The 23,389-nt window shown below is 50.7% G+C and overlaps 1 protein-coding gene across 1 annotated transcript; it reads right to left on the reverse strand.

Moving 5' to 3' along the window:
- Window positions 1-3,185: 3,185 nt before the first annotated feature.
- LOC147096618 (major histocompatibility complex class I-related protein 1-like) lies at window positions 3,186-22,898 on the reverse strand. The gene is made up of 5 exons (XM_085973852.1): window positions 22,847-22,898; window positions 16,830-17,090; window positions 14,170-14,445; window positions 12,871-13,143; window positions 3,186-3,430 (listed from the first exon to the last, which is right to left on the reverse strand). The coding sequence occupies exons 1-5, from the start codon at window positions 22,896-22,898 to the stop codon at window positions 3,186-3,188; spliced, it is 1,107 nt and encodes a 368-aa protein (XP_085829978.1).
- Between the last annotated feature and the right edge of the window lie 491 nt (window positions 22,899-23,389).

A 23,389-nucleotide genomic window follows, 5' to 3' on the forward strand; every position in this document is an offset into this window, starting at 1 on the left:
GGCACTGCGGCACATTGCGCTGCGAACTTCAGTTGCAGTGCCCCAAGAGGGATGCGGGGCGCCTCGAGTAGTGCCGTGCTTCCCTCTGGGGTGCGCAAACTGAATTTGCGGTGGGCGGCCGCGACGTCTTCCGGGGCGCTACTTTCTAGGCCTGAGTGTCTCCGCTTCCACCACTTCCGTTGGCAGCGAGTTCCAGGTCATCACCACTCGCTGTGTAAAAAAGTTTTTCCTCACTTCTCCCCTGTATCTCTTGCCCAAAACCTTAAATCTGTGTCCCCTAGTCCTTCTCCCATCAATTAGTGGGAACAGCCTTTCCCTGTCTAGCCTAATCAAACCCGTCATTGTCTTGTACGCCTCTATCAAATCACCCCTCAACCTCCTTTGCTCTAATGAAAACAAATCCAGCTTCTCCAACCTGTCCTTGTAGCAAGATCCCTCAATCCCCAGAACCATTCTGGTAAATCTCCTCTGCACCCTCTCAAGGGCCTTCACATCCTTCCTAAAGTGTGGTGACTTGGCGTCAGACGGGCAGTCAGAAAGCACCATGTGGTCATGGGGCTGAGCAAGCTGGTGGGCAGATAGAGCTGGGTGTCCCCAGCATACACGTGGAAACTAACCCAGTGCGGGTGATGTCATCGAAGGGGGTCAGCACGTAGATGAAGAAGAGGAGGGAGCTAAGGGCAGGAGTCTCCAGGGGTAATGGTGAAACAGCTCCAATTGGGTCTTCAGCTTACTGAGGATTGAACTCCACTCTAGACGTTCAGCTGGAGCACTGGGAGATTATAACTAAGCGGATGATCAAGAATTCAAGAAAGATATTCTAGTAGAAGGGCAAAACTCTGATTGGAAAATGTTGTAAGCAGCAGGTTTCCCACCCTAAGCACAGTCAGAGTCAAAGAGACAGACGCTGCCCACAGAGAATGGATCTCAGTAGACATTTCCACACATGGAATGCCAACAATGTCACTCCCACTGCTCAGTTCCTCCTGACTTCTGTTTACTCCTTCTACACTGTCCCATCAAACACTCCCAGGGCAGGTACAGCACGGGTTAGATACAGAGTAAAGCTCCCTCTACACTGTCCCATCAAACACTCCCAGGTCAGGTACAGCACGGGTTAGATACAGAGTAAAGCTCCCTCTACACTGTCCCATCAAACACTCCCAGGTCAGGTACAGCACGGGTTAGATACAGAGTAAAGCTCCCTCTACACTGTCCCATCAAACACTCCCAGGGCAGGGACAGCACGGGTTAGATACAGAGTAAAGCTCCCTCTACACTGTCCCATCAAACACTCCCAGGTCAGGTACAGCACGGGTTAGATACAGAGTAAAGCTCCCTCTACACTGTCCCATCAAACACTCCCAGGTCAGGTACAGTACGGGTTAGATACAGAGTAAAGCTCCCTCTACACTGTCCCATCAAACACTCCCAGGTCAGGTACAGGACGGGTTACATACAGAGTAAAGCTCCCTCTACACTGTCCCATCAAACACTCCCAGGTCAGGTACAGCATGGGTTAGATACAGAGTAAAGCTCCCTCTACACTGTCCCATCAAACACTCCCAGGTCAGGTACAGCACGGGTTAGACACAGAGTAAAGCTCCCTCTACACTGTCCCATCAAACACTCCCAGGGCAGGTACAGCATGGGTTAGATACAGAGTAAAGCTCCCTCTACACTGTCCCATCAAACACTCCCAGGGCAGGTACGGCACAGGTTAGATACAGAGTAAAGCTCCCTCTACACTGTCCCATCAAACTCTCCCAGGTCAGGTACAGCACGGGTTAGATACAGAGTAAAGCTCCCTCTACACTGTCCCATCAAACACTCCCAGGTCAGGTACAGGACGGGTTACATACAGAGTAAAGCTCCCTCTACACTGTCCCATCAAACACTCCCAGGGCAGGTACGGCACAGGTTAGATACAGAGTAAAGCTCCCTCTACACTGTTCCATCAAACACTCCCAGGCCAGGTACAGCACGGGTTAGATACAGAGTAAAGCTCCCTCTACACTGTTCCATCAAACACTCCCAGGGCAGGTACAGCACGGGTTAGATACAGAGTAAAGCTCCCTCTACACTGTTCCATCAAACATTCCCAGGGCAGGTACAGCACGGGTTAGATACAGAGTAAAGCACCCTCTACACTGTCCCATCAAACACTCCCAGGGCATGTACAGCACTGATTAGATACAGATTAAAGCTCCCTCTGCACTGTTCCATCAAACACTCCCAGGGCAGATACAGCACGGGTTAGATACAGAGTAAAGCTCCCTCTACACTGTCCCATCAAACACTCCCAGGGCAGGTACAGCATGTGTTAGTTACAGAGTAAAGCTCCCTCCACACTGTCCCATCAAACACTCCCAAGGCAGGTACAGCACGGGTTAGATACAGAGTAAAGCTCCCTCTACACTGTCCCATCAAACACTCCCAGGGCAGGTACAGCATGGGTTAGATACAGAGTAAAGCTCCCTCTACATTGTCCCATCAAACACTCCCAGGGCAGGTACAGCACGGGTTAGATACAGAGTAAAGCTCCCTCTACACTGTTCCATCAAACACTCCCAGGGCAGGTACAGCACGGGTTAGATACAGAGTAAAGCTCCCTCTACACTGTCCCATCAAAAACTCCCAGGGCAGGTACAGCACTGATTAGAGACAGTGCACGTCTCCCTCTACACTGCCCATCAGACACTCCCAGGGCAGGTACAGCACGGGTTAGATACAGAGTAAAGCTCCCTCTACACTGTCCCATCAAACACTCCCAGGGCAGGTACAGCACGGGTTAGATACAGAGTAAAGCCCCCTCTACATTGTCCCATCAAACACTCCCAGGGCAGGTACAGCACGGGTTAGATACAGAGTAAAGCTCCCTCTACACTGCCCCATCAAACACTCCCAGGGCAGGTACAGCATGGGTTAGATACAGAGTAAAGCCGCCTCTACACTGTCCCATCAAACACTCCCAGGGCAGGTACAGCACGGGTTAGATACAGAGTAATGCTCTCTCTATACTGTCCCATCAAACATTTGAAAAAGGAGCACGTGGTTTGTTCTAGAGGGTCCTGGCACATACCGCAATTAATAGTTCAGATCTTCAGGAGAATATGTGAGGAGAATGGAAGAAAATAAATCATTCGCGGAATTAACTACTGAAAATGGAAGTTGTCAATCGGCAGTTAGGAACCTGCTGGTCTTTGTTGGTCACTGCTGGTCTCTCTTGGTTGCTGCGGATCTCTGTTGTTATTTGCTGGTCTCTGCTGGTCTTTGCCAGTCTCTGCTGGTCTCTGCTGGTTATTGCTGGTCTCGCCATTTTGCCTCTTCCTCCAGAGGCCAATTCCAGTGATGATGCCGAGAAGAGTGAATGAGACGGCTGCTGCTCCAATCATAATCCCGACCTTCGTGCTTCCTTGTGACGCCCTCTCTGCTGACACGTAGTTTAAAATGATACTGATCAATAACAATTTCCTAATGATTTCATTATGTATTTCATTAAATGCAAACTAGCACTGTACATGCCTGATAGTAAAAAAAGAAAGTCTTAGAGTTATGTAGCGCCTTTCACAAACTCAGTTTAGCTTGGGATTGATACAGGGTTATGGAGAGAGTGGGGCAATGGGATTAGTGTGGGTTTGATACAAGGCTATGGAGAGAGCGGGACAGTGGGATTAGTGTGGGATTGATACAAGGCTATGGAGAGAGCGGGACAGTGGGATTAGTGTGGGATTGATACAGGACTATGGGGACTATGGGGAGAGAGCAAGGCAGTGGGATTAATACCGGTCTCGCCGTTTTGCCTCTTCCTCCAGAGGCCGTATATATATATTAATTAATGATCTAGACAAGAGAACTAGATGTAATATCTCCAAATTTGCAGAAGACACAAAGCTGGGTGGGCGTGTGTGCTGTGAGGAGGATGCCGAGAAACTCCAGGATGATTTGGATAGGTTGGGTGATTGGGCAAAAGCATAGCAGATGCAATATAACGTGGATAAATGTGAGGTTATCCACTTTGGTGGCAAAAACAGGAAGGCAGGTTATTATCTGAATGGCAATAGATTGGGAGAAGGGGAAGTGCAACGAGACCTGGGTGTCCTTGTGCACCAGTCGTTGAAGGTAAGCATGCAGGTGCAGCAGGTGGTTGAGAAGGCAAATGGTATGTTGGCCTTCGTAGCGAGAGGGTTTGAGTACAGGAACAAGAATGTCTTGCTGCAGTTGTACAGGGCCTTGGTGAAACCACATCTTGAGTATTGTGTGCAGTTTTGGTCGCCTTATCTGAGGAAGGATGTTCTTGCCATGGAAGGAATTCAGCAAAGATTCACTAGGCTGATACCTGGGATGGCAGGAATGAGGTATGAGGAGAGATTGGGACGATTGGGCTTGTACTCGCTGGAGTTTAGAAGAATGAGAGGGGACCTTATTGAAACTTATAAAATTCTGACAGGACTGGACAGACTAGATGCAGGAAGGATGTTCCCGATGGTCGGGAGTCCAGAACCAGGGGTGACAGTCTAAGGATAAGGGGTAGGCCATTTAGGACAGAGATGAGGAGGAATTTCTTCACCCAGAGAGTGGTGAACCTGTGGAATTCTCTACCACAGAAGGCAGTAGAGGCCAATTCATTAAATATATTTAAGAAGGAGTTGGATATATTTCTTAAGGCTAAAGGGATCAAGGGATATGGGGAGAAAGCAGGGACCGGGTACTGAAATTGGATGATCAGCCATGATCGCATTGAATGGCGGAGCAGGCTCGAGGGGCCGAATGGCCTACTCCTGCTCCTATGTTTCTATGTTAATACAGGACTATGGGGAGAATGTAGTAGTAGGCTTAGTTTGCAATTGATACAGGACTATGGAGAGAGCGAGGCAGTGGGATTGATGAAGGACTATGGAAAGAGTGGGGCAGTGGGATTAGTGTGGGATTGATACAGGACTATGGGGAGAGAGCGAGGCAGTGGGATTAATACAGGAATATGGGGAGAATGTAGCTGTAGGATTAGTTTGCAATTGATACAGGACTATGGGGAGAATGGGGCAGTGGGATTAGTTTGGGATTGATACAGGGCAATAGAGAGAGCGGGGCAGTGGGATTAGTGTGGGCTTGATACAGGACTATGGGGAGACAGTGGGGCAGTGGGATTAGTGTGGGATTGATACAGGGCTATGGAGAGAGTGGGGCAGTGGGATTAGTGTGGGATTGATGCAGGGCTATGGAGAGAGTGGGGCAGTGGGATTGATACAGGGCAATGGGGAGAAAGCAGGGCAGTGGGATTAGTTTGGGATTGATACAGGGCTATGGAGAGAGTGGGGCAGTGGGATTAGTGTGGGATTGATGCAGGGCTATGGAGAGAGTGGGGCAGTGGGATTGATACAGGGCAATGGGGAGAAAGCAGGGCAGTGGGATTAGTTTGGGATTGATACAGGGCTAAGGAGAGAGTGGGGCAGTGGGATTAGTGTGGGATTGATGCAGGGCTATGGAGAGAGAGTGGGGCAGTGGGATTGATACAGGGCAATGGGGAGAAAGCAGGGCGGTGGGGTTAGTTTGGGATTGATACAGGGCTATGGAGAGAGTGGGGCAGTGGGATTATTTTGGGATTGATGCAGAACAAGGAGCACGGACACAATGGGCCAAATGGCCTCCTTCTGTGGAGTAACCCTCTCTGTGCCACCATTCTAACATGCCCTGTTGTATATTCTCTATTTAAGAACAAGGCTGGCTGGCCAGTTCAAACCCCAGACTCAGGGCAGGCCCGGGGTTGAACCTGGGACCCTCTGGTCTGTATGTCTTAGTTCCAGATTGGGCAGTCCATTTACTAATTGTGCGAAATGGGCAATTGATAGGGTTTATCCTCAGTGTAACACAGTGAAACATTTACAAGGGAGGTAAGAATAAGCTTTTGAAAGAAGGAAAGGAGAAAGAAAGGTTTGCATTTATATGGAGCCTTTCATGACCTCAGGACATCCCAAAGCACTTTACAATCAATGAAGTACTTTTGAAGTGCAGTCCCTCTTGTAATGTAGGAAACACAGCAGCTAATTTTGCGCACAGCAAGATCGCACAAACAGCAATGTAATAATGAGCAGATAATCTGTTTTAGTGCTATTGGCTGAGGGATAAACATGGGCCCAGGACACCAGGGAGAGCTCCCCTGCTCTTCTTCGAATAGTGTCATGGGTCTTTTACATCCATCTGTTCAGCTCACCCAATTGCTTCAATCCTCACCTCCCAAGAGCTCATGGCCAGGTTAATCAGTTGTCTAACCATCAGCGAGTGACTATGGCTCGGTTTGCGGTCTGTGGAGCCTCTTTGGGTCGAGGTGGCTCCTAGTGGTGGAAGATGGTTACCAAGTGGCAGACTCGGTAACCCGATAACTGAACCAGGGTGTCCATCGCGCTCCAGGCTCTGTTGGTTATCGACCAGCCATCCTGGTCACTGATCCAAGAGTAGACCTGTCACAGGGGTGTGGCCATTCTTCCCAATCAGACCAAGAGCTTAACTGGTGAGATTGCCCTGGCTGGCCAAGCAATAGGAAGCTTACCAGTGCTCAATGTTGGTAGACTGTGTGGCTTTAGCTGGTTAAACTTCACCAGTGTTCCTGCACAGACCTGGGGCTCCCTAAGCCTTAGCTCTGTCAACCACAGTTCTGCTCTCATGTTATAAAAACTAAATACATATTTTGGTTCTGTCTTCACAAAGGAGGACACAAATAACCTCCCAGAGATGTCGGGGAACATAGGGTCTGATGAAAGGGAGGAACTGAAAGAAATCAGTATTTGTAGGGAAATGGTGTTAGGGAAATTGATGGGATTGAAGGCAGATAAATCCCCAGGGCCTGATAAGCTACATCCTAGGGTACTTAAGGAAGTGGCCCTAGAAATAGTAGATGCATTGCTGATCATCTTCCAAGATTCCATAGACTCTGGAACAGTTCCCATGGATTGGAAGGTAGCTAATGTAACCCCACTATTCAAAAAAGGTGGTAGAGAGAAAACGGGAATTATAGACCGGTAAGCCTGACATCGGTAGTGGGGAAAATGCTAGAGTCCATTATAAAAGATGTAATAGCAGAGCACTTGGAAAACAGTGACAGGATCGGACAAAGTCAACATGGATTTACAAAAGGTAAATCGTGCTTGACTAATCTACTGGAATTTTTTGAGGATGTAACTGGTAGAATAGATAAGGGAGAACCAGTGGATGTGGTGTATTTGGACTTTCAGGAGGCTTTCGATAAGGTCCCGCATAAGAGATTAGCGTGTAGAGTTAGGGCACATGGGATTGGGGGCAAGGTATTGACTTGGATAGAGAACTGGTTGGCAGACAGAAAGCAAAGAGTTGGAATAAACGGGTCTTTTTCTGAGTGGCAGGCAGTGACTAGTGGGGTACCGCAGGGATCGGTCCTTGAACCCCAGCTATTCACAATATATATTAATGATCTAGACAAGGGAACTAGATGTAATATCTCCAAACTTGCAGATGACACAAAGCTGGGTGGGCATGTGTGCTGTGAGGAGGATGCCGAGAAACTCCAGGATGATTTGGACAGGTTGGGTGATTGGGCAGAAGCATGGCAGATGCAATATAACGTGGATAAATGTGAGGTGGCAAAAACAGGAAGGCAGATTATTATCTGAATGGCAATAGATTGGGAGAAGGGGAAGTGCAACGAGACCTGGGCGTCCTTGTGCACCAGTCGTTGAAGGTACGCATGCAGGTGCAGCAGGCGGTTAAGAAGGCAAATGTTGGCCTTCGTAGCGAGGGGGTTTGAGTACAGGAACAAAGATGTCTTGCTGCAGTTGTACAGGGCCTTGGTGAGACCACATCTTGAGTATTGTGTGCAGTTTTGGTCGCCTTATCTGAGGAAGGATGTTCTTGCCAAGGAAGGAGTTCAGCGAAGATTCACCAGGCTGATACCTGGGATGGCAGGAATGACGTATATGGGGAGGTTGGGTCGATTGGGCTTTTACTCGCTGGAGTTTAGAAGAATGAGAGGGGATCTCATTGAAACTTATAAAATTCTGACAGGACTGGACAGGCTAGATGCAGGAAGGATGTTCCCAATGGTCGGTGAGTCCAGAACCAGGGGTCACAATCTAAGGATAAGGGGTAGGCCATTTAGGACAGAAATGAGGAGGAATTTCTTCACCCAGAGAGTTGTGAACCTGTGGAATTCTCTACCACAGAAGGCAATAGATGCCAATTCATTAAATATATTCAAGAAGGAGTTAGATATATTTCTTAAGGCTAAAGGGATCAAGGGATATGGGGAGAAAGCAGGGACCCGGTACTGAATTTGGATGATCAGCCATGATCGCATTGAATGGCGGAGCAGGCTCGAGGGGCCGAATGGCCTACTCCTGCTACTATCTTCTATGTTTCTATGTTTCTATATATTATAGAGGCACTGGAGAAGGTGCAAAAAAAGATTTACTAGAATGATATCAGAACTGAGAGGTTATACCAATCAGGAAAGGCTGAACAGGCTGGGGCTCTTTTATCTATGAAAGAGAAGACTGAGGGGTGACCTGGTAGAGGTCTTTAAAATTTTGAAGGGTTTTGATAGGGTAGAAGTAGATAAGATGTTTCCACTTGTGGGGTGTCCAGAACTTGAGGCCATGAATATAAGATAGTCACTAATAAATCCAACAAGGAATTCAGGAGAAACGTCTTTACCCAGAGAGTGGTGAGAATGTGGAACTCGCTACCACATGGAGCGGTTGAGGCGAATCGCATAGATGCATTTAAGGGGAAGTAGGATAAACACATGAGCGAGAAGGGAATAGAAGGATATGTTGATAGGCTGAGAGTGGGAGGAGGCTCGTGTGGAACATAAACACCGGCAGAGACCAGTTGGGCCGAATGGCCTGTTTCTGTGCTGTACATTCTATGTCATTCTATGTAACCAGCACCAAATCTCTCTGGACTTGGGTAAGTGACAGCTGTCCTTGCAGGGAAAGAGTGCAGACTCCATATTTGGCACAGATACTCACCCCGTGTGGATTTCTCAGTCACTTACTTTGGAGACGAGGTTTGGTGTCAGTCACCTGATTGGCCAAATATAATCTGAAGGCACTGACTCCCTGTTGTGAAGTGATTCAAAGGTGCTGGCCGCCCTCCAGTGACTTATCCAAGCGGCCTACAATGCTGCACTGTCGGATGGGCAGTACTGAGGGAGTGCGGCACTGTCGGAGGGGTGGTACTGAGGGGGCGCTGCACTGTCGGAGGGGCGGTACTGAGGGAGTGCGGCACTGTCGGAGGGGCGGTACTGAGGGGGCGCTGCACTGTCGGAGGGGCGGTACTGAGGGAGTGCGGCACTGTCGGAGGGGCGGTACTGAGGGGGCGCTGCACTGTCAGATGGGCGGTACTGAGGGAGTGCGGCACTGTCGGAGGGGCGGCACTGAGGGGGTGCTGCACTGTTGGAGGGGCTGTACTGAGGGGGCGCTGCACTGTCGGAGGGGCAGTACTGAGGGGGCGCTGCACTGTCGGAGGGGCGGTACTGAGGGGGTGCTGCACTGTCGGAGGGGCGGTACTGAGGGGGTGCTGCACTGTCGGAGGGGCAGTACTGAGGGGGCGCTGCACTGTCGGAGGGGCGGTACTGAGGGGGCGCTGCACTGTCGGAGGGGCGGTACTGAGGGAGGGCTGCACTCTCGGAGGGTCAGTGCTGAGGGAGTACTGAACTTTCGGAGGGGCAGTACTGAGGGAGGGCTGCACTGTCGGAGGTGCAGTATTGAAGGAGCGCTGCACTGTCGGAGGTGCAGTACTGAGGGAACGCTGCACTGTCGGAGGGGCAGTACTGAGTGAGCACTGCACTGTTGGAGAGGCAGTACTGAGGGAGCGCTGCACTGTCGGAGGGGCAGTACTGAGGGAGCGCTGCACTGTCGGAGGTGCAGTACTGAGGGAACGCTGCACTGTCGGAGAGGCAGTACTGGGGGAGCGCTGCACTGTTGGAGGGGCAGTACTGAGGGAGTGCTGCACTGTCGGAGAGGCAGTACTGAGGGAGCGCTGCACTGTTCGAGGGGTAGTACTGAGGGAGCGCTGAACTGTCGGAGGGGCTGTACTGAGGGAGCACTGCACTATCGGAGGTGCAGTACTGAGGGAGCGCTGCACTGTCAGAGAGGCAGTACTGAGGGAGTGCTGCACTGTCAGAGAGGCAGTACTGAGGGAGCGCTGCACTGTCAGAGAGGCAGTACTGAGGGAACGCTGCACTGTTGGAGGGGCTGTACTGAGGGAGCGCTGCACTATCGGAGGTGCAGTACTGAGGGAGCGCTGCACTGTCAGAGAGGCAGTACTGAGGGAGCGCTGCACTGTCGGAGAGGCAGTACTGAGGGAGCGCTGCACTGTCGGAGAGGCAGTATTGAGGGTGCGCTGCACTGTCGGTGATGAGAACTTTCGGATGAGACGTTAAACTGAGGCCGTCTGCCCTCTCAGGTGGACATAAAATATCCCATGGCACTATTTCTAAAAGGAGCTTGAGAGTTCTCCCCATGTCGTGGCCAATACTCATTCCTCAACCAATATCACTAAAACAAATTATCTGATCATTATGTCATTGCTGTTTGTGGCATCTTGCTATGCATTAAATTGGCTGCAGTGTTGCCTACATTATAACAGTGACTACACTTCAGAAGTGAACTCCTGAGACTGTGAAAGGCGATATATGAATGCAATTGTTTATTTCTTTCTTTAACAGCCAGACATGAGGTGAGGAAAATCCCTGTGGTGGAGAGCTTTGAGAACCATAGGTCTTAAAGTCAGTGGGGGGAAAAATTTGGTTGCTTTGCACCTCCCGTTAGCTCCCTAGGGCACTAACGGGGCGCAAAGCAACTAGCACCCAGGCGCGGCGATGTTTACGCCGCTCGTGAAATTGACCAGACATTTTGCGGCGGCGCTCTAAACACTACCGCCACGATCTCCTGCGCCCGCAGATCGTGACATCAGTTGAGCATGCAACGCCCCGGTAGCGCCCTGGACCGGATATTGAGTGGCGCCCCCTGTCTTTCCGCCTGCCGCTAGCAACGGCAGGTAGAGGGGAGCGTTTTGCAGTTGGGAAGGGACTAAATGAGCGCTATTTAAAGGCGACCGCTTCTTGCCTTTTTTTGTCGGCGACATTTTTGCAGCACACATTCTGAGAGAGAGAGAAAGAGTGAGAGAGACTTCTGGAGAGATTCAACGCTGTGTGAAGGAGTTTTGGGTACTGAGCAGCACTTTGCAGGTTCATTTTGATTTGACCTCCCTTGCATCGATTTAGAAGAGACTATGGGGGCTGCACTCTGAGCTCTTTCCCTGGGCCTCTCCATTGTTCTTTCCAGCAGAATTGATGTACAGGTCTCTCCAGGCCGAGATTCAAGGCTGCAATGAGCAGGATGTGGATGGAGAGCAAGATCGACCCTCCCCTTTAAGAACTGGCCGGCGCCATTGTGTCTGTGTTCCATTGCTGACTGACATCACATGAGCTTCGCCAGCGCTCTGAGGTAGCGCCTTGCTCCTCAGCGTTAGCGCCTTAAGAGAGATGTGTAGCGCCTGATTTAGCGCTCCAATCACCTCTAGGGGCGTTAGAAGCCAAGTTTGCAGTCAGAGGCGATAATTATTGCCAGGCGCTAAACTTTGCGCCCGGCCGATAAGTGCACCCCAAATGGGGCGATACCGAATTTCTCTCCCACTTGTCCTTCCCAAGCCTGCTACACTCACCACATCTCATGTCTCAAATTAGTCACACACTGTATCCCAAAAATGTTATTTTTTGAATGAAATCTCTCCAATTTGCATTTGAAGGAATCAACACTATCAGATTCCACCATCTCCCTGGGGAGCCTCTTCCACAGACTGATCGCTCGCTCACTCAAATATTGTTTCCGCAGGACTCTTTTGAATTTATTCCCTCTTCAAGCACAGGCCATGTCCTCTCGTTCTGCTGTTGTGGACCAGGTGAAACAGCTGGACATGGTCTACATTGTAGCACCCAAGCAAATCATAAGAACATAAGAAATCGCAGCAGGAGTAGGCCCCTCGAGCCTGCTCCGCCATTCAATAAGATCATGGCTGAACATTTACATCAACTCCACTTTCCCGCCCGATCTCCGTATCCCTTGAATCCCTTAGTGCCCAAAAATCTATCGATCTCAGCCTTGAATACACTCGAAGACTCAGCATCCACAGCCCTCTGGGGCAGAGAACTCCAAAGATTCACAACCCTCTGAGTGAAGAAATTCCTCCTCATCTCGGTCTTAAATGGCCCACCCCTTATCCTGAGACTATGCCCCCTAGTTCTAGACACTCCAGCCAGGGGAAACAACCTCTCAGCATCGACCCTGTCAATCCCTCTCAGAATCTTGTATGTTTCAATGAGATCACCTCTCATTCTTCTAAACTCCAGAGAGTATCGGCCCATTCTACACAACCTCTCATCATAGGACAGCCCTCTCATCCCAGGAATCAATCTAGAGAACCTTTGTTTCACCCGCTCTCAGGCAAGTATATCCTTCTCAGGTAAGGAAACCAAAACTGTGCACAGTACTCCAGGTGTGGTCTCACCAAAGCCCTATATAATTGCAGCAAGGTTTCTTATACTCCAATCCCCTTGCAATAATTCCAACATACCATTTGCCTTCCTAATTGCTTGCTATACCTGCATGCTAACTTTCTGTGATTTGTGTACAAGGACCCCCAAATCCTTCTGAACACCAACATTTGCTAGTCTCTCGCCTTTTAAAAAATAATGGCAGCATGTGTGACCATGACAGGTGAGACCAGCTACCTCGGACCCAGGGAATTCCTGCTCCAAGTGGGCGGACTGAGTGAGCATCCCGAGGCACAGGGGGTGGGGGGGGAAGAAGCACGCGGCCCTCTCCACCTGCCACTTACCCCAGGGTACGTCGACCCCCTGCAGGAGGCTGGCGTGCTCGATGCGACAGGAGTATCTCTCCCCGTCGTCTCCACTTAGCTCAATCGTTTTCATCACCCGAAACGTCGCATCCTGGTTGGGCAGCACGTCGCTGGATTCAACGTCGGGGACCTCCTCGCCGTTCCTCAGCCACGTCACATCGATAGGCCATGGGTAAAAGCCCGTCACAAGGCAGGAGAGCCTCAGCACTCGCTCCCTGTCACTCCGATCCCCAATCAGCACCTCAGGGGCGGCTGAGAGAGTGAAACAAAGACTGAAATCAGTGACGAGTTGTGATGAAAGGTCAGCGACCTGAAACGTTAAATCTCTTTCTCTCTACACAGATGCTGCTGAGTATTTCCAGCCTTTTCTCCTTTTAGTTCAGAGTTACAGCATCAGCAGTATTTTTCTTTTGTATTCGTGAGAAGCTCTCCATTTGTTCTTTTATCTTTTTCCCCACCCACCATCAACTTTCTCCGCTGAAGGCAGGTGACTGATGCTGAGATACAGCACAAGGAAAGAGAGGGCTGAGGGGTGACCTAATAGAGGGCATTAAAATTAGGAAGGGGTTTGATAGGGTCGACGTGGAGAAGATGTTTCCACCAGTGGGCAAGACCAGAACTAGGGGCCGTCAATATAAGACAGTCACTAATAAATCCAATGGGGAATTCAGGAGAAACTTCTTTACTCAGAGAGTGGTGAGAGTGTGGAACTCGCTGCCACAGGGAGTGGTTGAGGCAAATAACAGAGATACTTTTAAGGGGAAGCTGGGTAAACACATGAGGGAGAAAGAAATAGAAGGATACGCGGAATTGGGGTGGGAGGAGGCTTGTGTGAAGCATAATCTCTGGCGTAGACCAGTTGAGCCGAATAGCACATTCTACGTAATTCTATGTAAAGCCACACTCTTGTACCGCACACAAGTACCCAGTGTTCACGGGTGAGCCTACACAGTGAGGAAGCTATTCAACCAATGGGGTATTACAGCTTACTCTAATCCTATCGCCCGATGTCAACGTGCACGCACTTTCCAGCCAAGGTGACAGGGTAAGTAATTGGATTTAGGTCACCTGCCTGAATTCCTACCCCCACCCCCGCCCCTGCCCCGCCCACCTGCCCCGAAGCAAGGGGTACTGAAGCCAGTTGCAGCGCCACTTTACTGCTACCCTGTCCAAGAACAGCTGGCTCAGGACAGACCCGGGAATAAAAACCTGGTCTGTACCACCCGAGCCATCGGGAGCGCTCCCCCCCGCCCTCCAGTCGCCGTTCCCACAACGCACCTATCCTCAGTAGTGCTCCTCGCCCACACTCGAGGTATATCAGCAGCCATTCGATGCAGTCCTTCTCCAACAGAGCCTTGAAGTACTTGTTCATGAAGGTGTTGGCATTCCACCGGTCTGCTAACGCCTGGAACTCTGGGTTCAGCGCCATCCAACTCGTTGTGTCCTTGTCAAAAACATAAGCATCCTCCCGCTCATATCCCAACTTTATAAACCCATCCGTGGAATTACCACCGTTCACTTCACAGCCACACATTCCCTGGACAAAGAAAACACCTGGGGGGGAAATTAATACTCAAATCAATTTACAATGTGAAAAGGATTCGATCAGCTAGGTCCAATAACTTGTATTTATACAGCGCCTTTAACGCAGTAAATTGTCCCAAGGCGCTTCACAGGAGCGATTATCAAACATAATTTGACACTGAGCTACATGAGTAGATATTAGGGCAGGTGACCAAAAGCTTGGTCAAAGAGGTAGGTTTTCAGGAGCATCTTAAAGGAGGAAAGAGAGGCGGCGAGGCGGAGAGGATTAGGGAGGGAGTTTCAAAGAAACAATATCCTCTGGTGGGGGTATCAAGAGCAGGGTGGCATTATCTTAAAGTTAGAGCTTGGCCACCCAGGAGTGAAATCAGGAAGCACTTTTTCACATCGAGGGTGGTAGAAATCTGGAACTCTCTCTCTCCAAAAGTCTGTGGGTGCTGGGGGTCAATTGGAGCTTTCAAGGCTGAGACAGATCGATTTGTGTTCAGTGAGGGTATCGAGGATATGGAGCAAAGGCGGGGAAATGGAGTTGAGGTACAGATCAGCCATGATCTCGGTGAATGGAGGAGCAGACTCGAGGGGCTGAATGGCCTCCTCCAGTTCCTGGGTTGTGAGCCAGTTGTGTTACGTTGAGGTTCCATTCATGACCCGCTCTGCTGAACTTTAACCTTAGCAGTAGGTCAGGTGCCAGGAGGAACATCTTTTCACAGAGAGTCATGGATCTCGCGAATAAGTTGCCAGGATGTGCAGTGAGTGTGGATTGGCTGCAAGTGTTGGAAAGGGAGCTGGCCGATATCTTGAGTTATAGAGGGTGTGTGGGGTTAACGGGCACCAGTGATGACACCCACTGTTGTCTCCTGCACCTTCCTCAGTTCCCTGCGGGGGACACAGAGGAATTTTGCAGAGATTTTGTTTTCCTAAATTGACTGCACTGTCAGAGGGACAGTACTGAGGGAGTGCTGCACTGTCGGAGGGGCAGTACTGAGGGAATGCTGCACTGTTGGAGGGGTGGCATTGAGAGAGTGCTGCACTGTCAGGGGGGCAGTACTGAGGGAGTGCTGCACTGTCGGAGGGGCAGTACTGAGGGAGTGCTGCACTGTTGGAGGGGTGGCATTGAGAGAGTGCTGCACTGTCAGGGGGGCAGTACTGAGGGAGTGCTGCACTGTCGGAGGGGCAGTACTGAGGGAGTGCTGCACTGTCAGAGGGGCAGTACTGAGGGAATGCTGCACTGTCGGAGGGGCAGTGCTGAGGGAGTGCTGCACTGTCGGAGGGGTGGCATTGAGAGAGTGCTGCACTGTCGGAGGGGCAGTGCTGAGCGAGTGCTGCACTGTTGGAGGGGCAGTACTGAGGGAGTGCTGCAGTTTTGGAGGGGCAGTACTGAAGGAGCTCTACATTGTCGGAGGGGTAGTACTGAAGGAGACCTGCTCTGTCGGAGGGGCAGTACTGAAGGAGATCTGCTCTGTTGGAGGGGCAGTACTGAGGGAGCGCTGCACTGTTGGAGGGACAGTACTGAGGAAGTGCTGCACTGTCGGAGGGGCAGTACTGAGGGAGTGCTGCACTGTCAGAGGGGCAGTACTGAGGGAATGCTGCACTGTCGGAGGGGCAGCGCTGAGGGAGTGCTGCACTGTCGGAGGGGTGGCATTGAGAGAGTGCTGCACTGTCGGAGGGGCAGTGCTGAGCGAGTGCTGCACTGTTGGAGGGGCAGTACTGAGGGAGTGCTGCAGTTTTGGAGGGGCAGTACTGAAGGAGCTCTACACTGTCGGAGGGGTAGTACTGAAGGAGATCTGCTCTGTCGGAGGGGCAGTACTGAAGGAGATCTGCTCTGTTGGAGGGGCAGTACTGAGGGAGCGCTGCACTGTTGGAGGGGCAGTACTGAGGAAGTGCTGCACTGTCCGAGGGGCAGTACTGAGGGAGTGCTGCACTGTCGGAGGGACAGTGCTGAGGGAGCGCTGCACTGTTGGAGGGGCATTACTGAGGGAGTGCCGCACTGTAGGAGTGGCAGTGCTGAGGGAGTGCTGCACTGTCGGAGGGGCAGTACTGAGGGAGTGCTGCACTGTCGGAGATGCCGTCTTTTAGATGCGGCCTTAATTCAAGGCCCCATCTGTCTGTTCAGTTAAACACTAATAAAACCCACCAGCGATTGGTCCCAGTTTCATGGCCAACATTTCTCCCTCAATGCACACCAACAACAGCAGTTGAACAAATCACTCAACTCATTGCTATCTGCTGTGCACCAAATGGCTGCCGTGCTACTCCTAGAAAGCGACAATGACCAGCAAATTCCTCGTCAGTTATTGGGTGTGAAGTGGTTCGGGCCGTTTCTGAGAGACAGCATAAAGCTCTGTACTGATACTAATCCCTTCCTACTGTCACAGGGTCTCTGTGAGGACACTTACTTGAAGCACCATGGTGCTGTCGGTAAAACATCTCAGCGTTTCCTCTGACGAGGCCATGGAAGCCGGCCATTGTGATAGTCATCGCGTCCCAGTGATCCCTCTGGAAGGAGTCGGCCATCCACTGCTGCCTGGGCACAGTCCGCGGCAGGGTGCTGTCGAAATACGCTATCTGATAGTCATCTAGCATCGCCACCAAACTGTACTCGGGCAGCTCGGCCAGGCCATGGTTCAATAGGTAGTAAAATGCAAGAGTGTGAAAATCTGCTGGATCACAAGCAGATACCAGTCTCAAATATGCTGGCGATTGTAAAGTAACTCAATGTGGAAATAACACCGGTTAATGCTAAACCTCGTTAGAACATAAAAACATAAGAAATAAGAGCAGGAGTAGGCCAAACGGCCCCTCGAACCTGCTCCACCATTCAATAAGATCATGGCTGATCTTCTACCTCAACTCCACTTTCCCGCCCAACAACCTATCGATCTCAGTCTTGAATATACTCATCGACTGAGCATCCACAGCTCTCTCGGGTAGAGAATTCCAAAGATCACAGTTGGAATATTGTGTCCAATGAGGGACACCGTTTGTTAAGAGGGATGTCAAGGTCATGGAGAAGGTGTGGAAGAGATTTGCTCGGCCGATTCCCGGGTGTGAGCGGCTTGTTTTATGAGGACAGACCGGGATTCTTCTCACTGGAACAGAGAAGGTCAAGGGGATCTGATAGAGGGGCCCAAACTATCAGGGGTTTGGTAAAGTACAGAGAATCAACGCTTCTCATTGTTTGGTGAGTCAGTAACCGGAGGGCATAAATTAACATCATCACCACAAGAGCAAAGGGAGCGATTTGGAGCGGTTATTATAATGGAGAGGGATGTTGGGATATGGAGGCCGGGATTTTCTGCCTCCACTCGGAGCGGACACCAGCAGCCCACATTGGAAAATTCCTCACCCGTGATTCTCCCACCACAGCTTGGTGCTAAATCAGTCACATCAACAACACAGTCAGTACTTTTGCCTCTGACACCAGTTGAAGTATTGAAGAGTCGCAGCTAATTCTCCCCCATAATCGGACACACGGGCCGATTTTCCTGCAGGTGTGGGGAATTGTCGGGTTCCCCGAATGTCGGGGTTCCCACACGAATGTAAATGGGTCTGCCAGATTGATGCAATTTTCCCTCAATTGGCCAATTCATTTCCAGCGTGTGGGAACCCTTGCTAATTGACTATTTCCAGTCAGAAAGTCGCACAGTATGATGTCATCATTCGTGGTGCTTTTAAGGTCCGCAGCAAGCATTGCAACCTCTGCAGGCTTCCCAACGAACCACACAGGATGGCAGAGGAGCCTGCAGCAGCTGTGGCCAGTGCCAGACCCCGAGCTGCAGGCATTATTGGATGGGGTGAGGACCCACAGGGAGGTCCTCTTCCCTAGGTCAGGGAGGAAGAGGCCTCCCACTGAGACCAAGGCTGCATGAATGCAGGTGTCAGCAGATGTCAACTCGCTGGGAGTCACCAGAAGAACCTGGATACAGTGTCGGAAACAATTCCATGACCTTCACCGTACAGGAAAAGTAAGTATGAAGTTTCCATTACCCTCAACCTGATCCCCATTGCCTTTCCCCACCAGCACTCAGCTTTAGCACTCTCTTCCTCCACATCCCACTTCACAGTCACATCCATGCACCCTTACCCATTCCCTCTCTCTCTATGCTCACATTCACATAACTATTCCACCATGCAGCCCTCACACTCCCTCTCATTCTGATGCTTTGAACACAACTGACAACACACAGGGAGGGCCCTTGTTCTTGCAGCCTCACACCATCTTTGTCTCCCTCTAAGTATCTATGCTATGCAATCTCTACACTCACTCCTTCATTCTCACTCAAACTCCACTTGTCTCCCTCATTGCAGGAAAAGAGAGCTCACAACAACAGAGAGCGAGCCAGGACTGGAGGAGGCCCACTAGCCCCCCTGACCCCCTGGGAGGAAGGAGTGCTGGAAATTGTCGGGGTTGATGTGGCTGCAGAAGCTGGGGAAGGAGAGACAGGGGCAGTCCCGCAAGCTGGTGACAGAATAGTTTTCCATCTCTCTCATTGACATAGCATGAGTCGCTGTTATGATTCTGAAGCTACATCATTTGGACTTATGAACATCTGCAAAATCCAATGCGCATGTAACCTTGGCATCACATCTCTAACTCTTTCCTTTACTCCCCCACAGGACCATCCAGAGCCCCCGTCGCCACTGCGGAGGAGGAAGAGGCTGAGCAGCCAGACTCCTCAGAAGAAGCTCCAACCTATGAGGGCACAGCGTCAGCAGAATTCAGCGCACCCAGCACCAGCGCGGACACTCACACCTCGGTGGGACCTTTGCGAGATAGAGTAGTGTTGTCACCTGGTGTATCACAGCTCACAAGTGAGCATCAGCAGATGGTGGAGACAGGGACAGCAGCGGAGAGTCCTCGTCGGAGGGCGCAAGACTCTGCCAGTTCAGCTCAGCTCAGCTGCATGTTGACCCTCTGCCTCTGGGTCCATCTGCAAGAGAAGAGGTGATGGATCTCCATGCACAGATGCAGGAGTCTCTGGCAAGTTTTGTCTCCAGGGTCGCTGCGAGTGTGGAGCGAATGGAGGATGCCATAGCGAACATGAGCAGAGCCTTTGTGGAGTCATTGGTGCATGAACGCATCACCATGGAAAGGAGGGCAACTTCCGTGAAAAGGATAGCTACAGTAGAGGAGAAGATGGCTACGGCCATGGAGGAGCTAAGTCGCCAGAGTGTTGACAACATGGTGAGTGTTCAGAATAGACTGACATCTCTGGGGGAGCGATGGTCAGCTATTGAACAGAGAAACCAGACCTTCATGGCAGGCCCTCTGAGTAGGACTGCCATTGTAGAAACGGGTCCCCATGACCCACCTGATGTGCAGCAAGCTGCTCTCAAGCCACTTGCAGGCACTGAGGGGGACCTGACCCATGAGAGGGAGGTTGGTGGCAAACCTCAAGGAAGTGGGGGCTCCTCTCCAAGTGCTCACACTTCCATGCCACTGCAGAGCCCTCGGTCAGAGCCCTGCCGGAGTCCACACCCAACGGAGATAGAGGTCTCAACCACTGCACAGCCGCAGGAGCAGCAGACTGCTGGCGAAACATCACAGGCTCGCCATCCCAGAGGACGCCCACCAAAGGTGTCGAGACAGGAGCAGCAGGAAAGTGAGCAAGGGGCCTCCACATCTGCTGAAGCCACAGGGGAAGCACTACGTAGGAGTACGCGTAAGTGGAAAATAAAGCACTAATAGTCACAAGGGTAGTCACTTGGGTGAAATGTTGTGTTTATTTGAAAAATGCCATCAGCTGGTTATTGTAGATAAAATTTCTGATGGCAACTTCTTCAGTTGTGGCATGTGTCATTTCGCGAATGGGGCTGGAGGCGCTCTAATGCCAAGAGGGGAAGGAAAAAAAGGCCTCCCATGCTTCTGGTAGGTGCCTCAGTTGAGGAAGCGCTGAGTGAGGGTGGCGAGAGGGGCTTCCCAGGAGCTCACACTGGAGAAGTGTGTGAGGCTCCAACCTTCCACAGCTGTGCCTAAGCCTGGAACAAGTTGCCCCAAGCCTGAAACAACAAGGTCCTGCAACCTACAAATGATGTCTGATTAAATCTCTTCTTTCCTGATTGACCTGCAGCTGATAGTCAGCAATCCGATATTGTTAACGCCAGGTTTCATCAGCGGGGTTCCCACGTGGGAAAAGGCTGAAAATAGCAAGGGCCCCTTAAAATGGCAATATATATGCCAATTATTGGTGATTAAGGTGCCTGAAGACCACTTCCGTCTGCTGCGTGCGGGACTGATTCAGGTTGGACAGAAACGTTTGGGTGAAAATCGGACGGGGCGGGGAATCAGCCGCGGGGGGGTGGTCGCGACCCCTATTTTTGCAATTTCCCCCCCCCACACGCCTGAAAGCCCGCCTGATGGCTCCAGAAAAATCGGCCCCACAGAGTTCACGTCGGCCTTGACTCATTCAAGAGTCTATAATAAACGGGCAGTGTTTGCTGAGAAATAAAGGTCATTCTTGGGTCCGAGCAGCACATTGGACAGTGCCAAAGTCCATGGTGTTTCTGTGAGGTGAAGGTGGGACCGGAGGGCAGAGTTCGAATCTGCTTCCACTTCAGTGTCACTCTGCTGAAGTAGCACAAGAAGGTTCGGGAAGGATTTACATTATACAGCGCCTTTCACAACCTCAGGGCGCCCCAAAGCTTCACAGCCAATGAAGTACTTTTGAAGAGTAGTCACTGGCGTAATGTAGGAAACATCATTCACGATGTGAAGTAGTTTGATACCGGGGCTGAACGAGTTAAAATATGAGGACAGGTTGCTTAGACGAGGTTTGTATTCCCTCAAGTATAGTAATTAAGGGGTGCTGTCATTCAGATAGTTGAGAGGGTAGATAGAGAGAAACTTTCCTCTGGTGGGGGGAGTCCAGAACAAGGGGACATAATCTTGAATTTAGAGCCAGGCTGTTCCGGGGTGCTGTCAGGAAGCACTTCTTCACACAAAGGGTTGTGGAAATCTGGAAACCTCTCCCCAAAAACATTGTTGAGGCCAAGGGGTCAACTGAACATTTAAAAACTGAGATTGGTAGATTTTTGTTAAGCAAGGGTATGAAGAGTTATGGAACGAAGACGGGTCGATGGAGTTAAGATAAAGGCCAGCCATGGTCTAATTTAATGGTGGAACAGGCCCAAGGGGCTGAATGGCCTCCTCCTCCTGTTCCTATGAGATGCTTTGACTGTGTACAGCAGCGTACATTACTACAGCACTCCCCATGTACAGTGAGATGCCTCAGAGCAGTGAGCAGGAGGGAGAGCCGGAAGAGAGTTTAAGCGGAGCAAATAACACAGTCAGACAGAAGGAGCTACAGGAGCCTTCTGGAGGGAGGGACGGGAGAAGGTGGACATGCTGAGGGAGAGTGCTACGGAGGGCTGGGGCATGAGAGACTGAAGGAGTGGCTACCAGTGGTGGTACAGAGTCAGCGGAGGGGGAAATGTAGGCTGGAGTGGGAGGAGTGGAAGCGGCATGTAGGGACATGAGACGGGAGGAGATTGCAGAGGTGGGAAGGGTGGAGGCCAGGGAGGGCTTTCAAGGTGAAGAAATAAACCTTAAAGTCAGTTCTGTGGAGCTGGAGGAGCCGAAGGGGTTTGGCAAGGATAATGGATGGGGGTGTGGGGGAGGAGGTAGAACACATCGACCAGAGCACAATATCTGTAAGGTTCAAACGTGTTTGTGGTCCAGTAATATTGGGGCAGATTTTCACCTCCACCACCTGAGTGTTCAGCATCAACTGGCAGGAGCGCAGGTGAGCAATACCTGGAGAGGAGGATCACATGTCCGTAACAGAACCTGAGCCATTTCCTTCTATTGAAATCCACCTCCCCCCACCACCTCCGACCAGATTTCCTTTCTGTCCCTCAGCCCAGGTGATACTTAATGTCCAGGAGTTCAGACGGCAATCTAGCCCGTTACGTGAAAGGGAAAAATGGAATCTTACTTCAATATCAGACAAGGGAAAGGCTCAAGTGTTCGTAACGTTTTTTACTCCCTTCTCTTTCCCTTTGTCTTCCCTTCCCTTTCCCATTCCCCACCCTTTCCCATTCCCCACCCTTTCCCATTCCCCACCCTTTCCTTTCCCTTCCTCCCCCTCCCCTCCCCTGTCCCTTCCCTTCCCTTTTCAGGTACAGCTCTAAGACTTCACACCCAAATGGCTATTATTTGTGTCTGGGCCTTGACAATAATGGTCAGTCCATAAGAAATCTGCCCCGAACAAAGACTTTCCAAACATATCTGTAACACAACTTCTCACAGTGTGCCCTCCCCAGTACAGGGATCATCCTTACTCTGAATCGCTCACACACCCAAGGCATTGCAATACTCCAAGCCCAGGGACAGCTCAACACTATCTTGTGATGCTGTCAGTCTCAGGGTTCCCTCAAATACTGCCCACTGATATAAGCTGTTTGAATTGCTTACCGGAGGAGACGGTGGGCACACAGTAAACGTTCAGTAAAGCAACAAGCATCATGTTCTAAAGTCTCCCGGGGCACTGATTAACCAGGAGAGAAACAGCTGGAACAATAACTTAATCTCTTGTGCTTTTCAACACCACTCTGGCCTGAAGCTGCTTATTGGTGCTCAGGTGCAGCAGCTCCGAGCACCAGATCCAGTGAGACTGAAAGGACTTGTTCTGGTCACTGGTTACCAGGGAGTGGAGTCTGCAGTCCGCCTTTTACAGCAGGGGCTCGTACTCAGGTCCAGCCCATTATTAACAATTAACCTTCGCCCCTATTTACACCTTCTGTATTTCAATGGTATATTTTCGGCTCCCGCTTTCGCCCCTCCCATTCTCTTCTCAATGCACTGATTTTTGAATTCAATGGATCAACCAAGAAATGAATTTATATGGTGCCATTCCTGAGCTCAGGTCATCCCAAAATGCTTCACAGGCAATTAAGTTTTGTTTTAAGTGCAGTCACTGTTGTAATGATGGAAATGTGGTAGCCAACTTGCACACAG

The sequence above is a fragment of the Somniosus microcephalus genome, unplaced genomic scaffold, assembly GCF_052327205.1.
Source record: "Somniosus microcephalus isolate GS21.2 unplaced genomic scaffold, FLI_Smic_1.0 unresolved_chr1, whole genome shotgun sequence".
Taxonomy (NCBI): domain Eukaryota; kingdom Metazoa; phylum Chordata; class Chondrichthyes; order Squaliformes; family Somniosidae; genus Somniosus; species Somniosus microcephalus.

Coding starts and splice junctions, on each gene's coding strand:
- LOC147096618 (XM_085973852.1), bottom strand. CDS start 22,898: ATGATGCTTGTTGCTTTACTGAACGTTTACTGTGTGCCCACCGTCTCC. Junction 13,144..14,169: donor AGGAGCACTACTGAGGATAG/GTGCGTTGTGGG, acceptor TCACTCTCTCAG/CCGCCCCTGAGGTGCTGATT. Junction 3,431..12,870: donor GGGGGTCGACGTACCCTGGG/GTAAGTGGCAGG, acceptor ACGTGTCAGCAG/AGAGGGCGTCACAAGGAAGC.